At 63.1% G+C, this 601-nt stretch overlaps 2 protein-coding genes across 2 annotated transcripts in view; one reads left to right on the top strand and one right to left on the bottom strand.

The window, feature by feature from the left end:
* The window catches only part of LOC101620681 (snRNA-activating protein complex subunit 4), a 10413-nt gene extending 10357 nt beyond the window's left edge, over window positions 1-56 (bottom strand). Inside the window, exon 1 of the mRNA XM_012721174.1 lies at window positions 24-56. Within this exon, the coding sequence (XP_012576628.1) occupies window positions 24-56 (33 nt within the window). The remainder of the gene's footprint in view (window positions 1-23) is intronic.
* PMPCA (peptidase (mitochondrial processing) alpha) overlaps window positions 55-601 on the top strand; it is a 4402-nt gene continuing 3855 nt past the window's right edge. Inside the window, exons 1-3 of the mRNA XM_012721175.1 lie at window positions 55-63; window positions 141-264; window positions 417-537. Coding sequence (XP_012576629.1) covers window positions 55-63; window positions 141-264; window positions 417-537 — 254 coding nt within the window. The remainder of the gene's footprint in view (window positions 64-140; window positions 265-416; window positions 538-601) is intronic.

Raw genomic sequence — 601 nt, forward strand, 5'->3', positions numbered from 1 at the left:
GGGAGTGGGGGAGTCCGGGACGCCGCTCCTCGCCTGTTGCAGCTGGAGAGAGACATGTCCAACGTCAGCCCGGGCCCCGCGCCCTTCCCCGAGCTCACGCACGTCATGTTGGGGCTGGAGAGCTGCTCCTTCCTGGTAAGCCCGGCGCGTCCTGCCCTGCTACCGTCGACGGGCAGGAGAAGTTTGAGACCAGAGTCACCACGCTGGAGAACGGGCTGCGCGTGGCCTCGCAGAATAAGTTCGGGCAGTTTTGCACGGTGGGAAGTGAGTGCGGTGACCCCCTCTCCTCCGTAGAGCGGCCCCATGGGGCGGTCTGGGAAACCCAGATCTGTTCCGCGGGGGTGCTGGGGCGTCCCCCGCCCGAGGGCGGTGTTCACTCCATGCTGACTTGGCCTGTCTTTTTGGGGGGCTGCCAGTTCTTATCAACTCAGGATCAAGGCATGAGGCAAAGCATCTCAGTGGGATCGCACACTTTTTGGAAAAACTGGCGTTTTCGGTGAGTGTCTGTACAGTGAATATCGAGCCTCGGGGCGAAGGGTCGGGTAACCAGCGCTTTCAAAGAGCCGCCTGGCCGCATACTGGGGAGCCAAGTGGCGCCAGC

This window comes from Condylura cristata, unplaced genomic scaffold, assembly GCF_000260355.1.
Source record: "Condylura cristata isolate star-nosed mole 26May11 unplaced genomic scaffold, ConCri1.0 scaffold00006, whole genome shotgun sequence".
NCBI classification, from domain to species: Eukaryota; Metazoa; Chordata; class Mammalia; order Eulipotyphla; family Talpidae; genus Condylura; species Condylura cristata.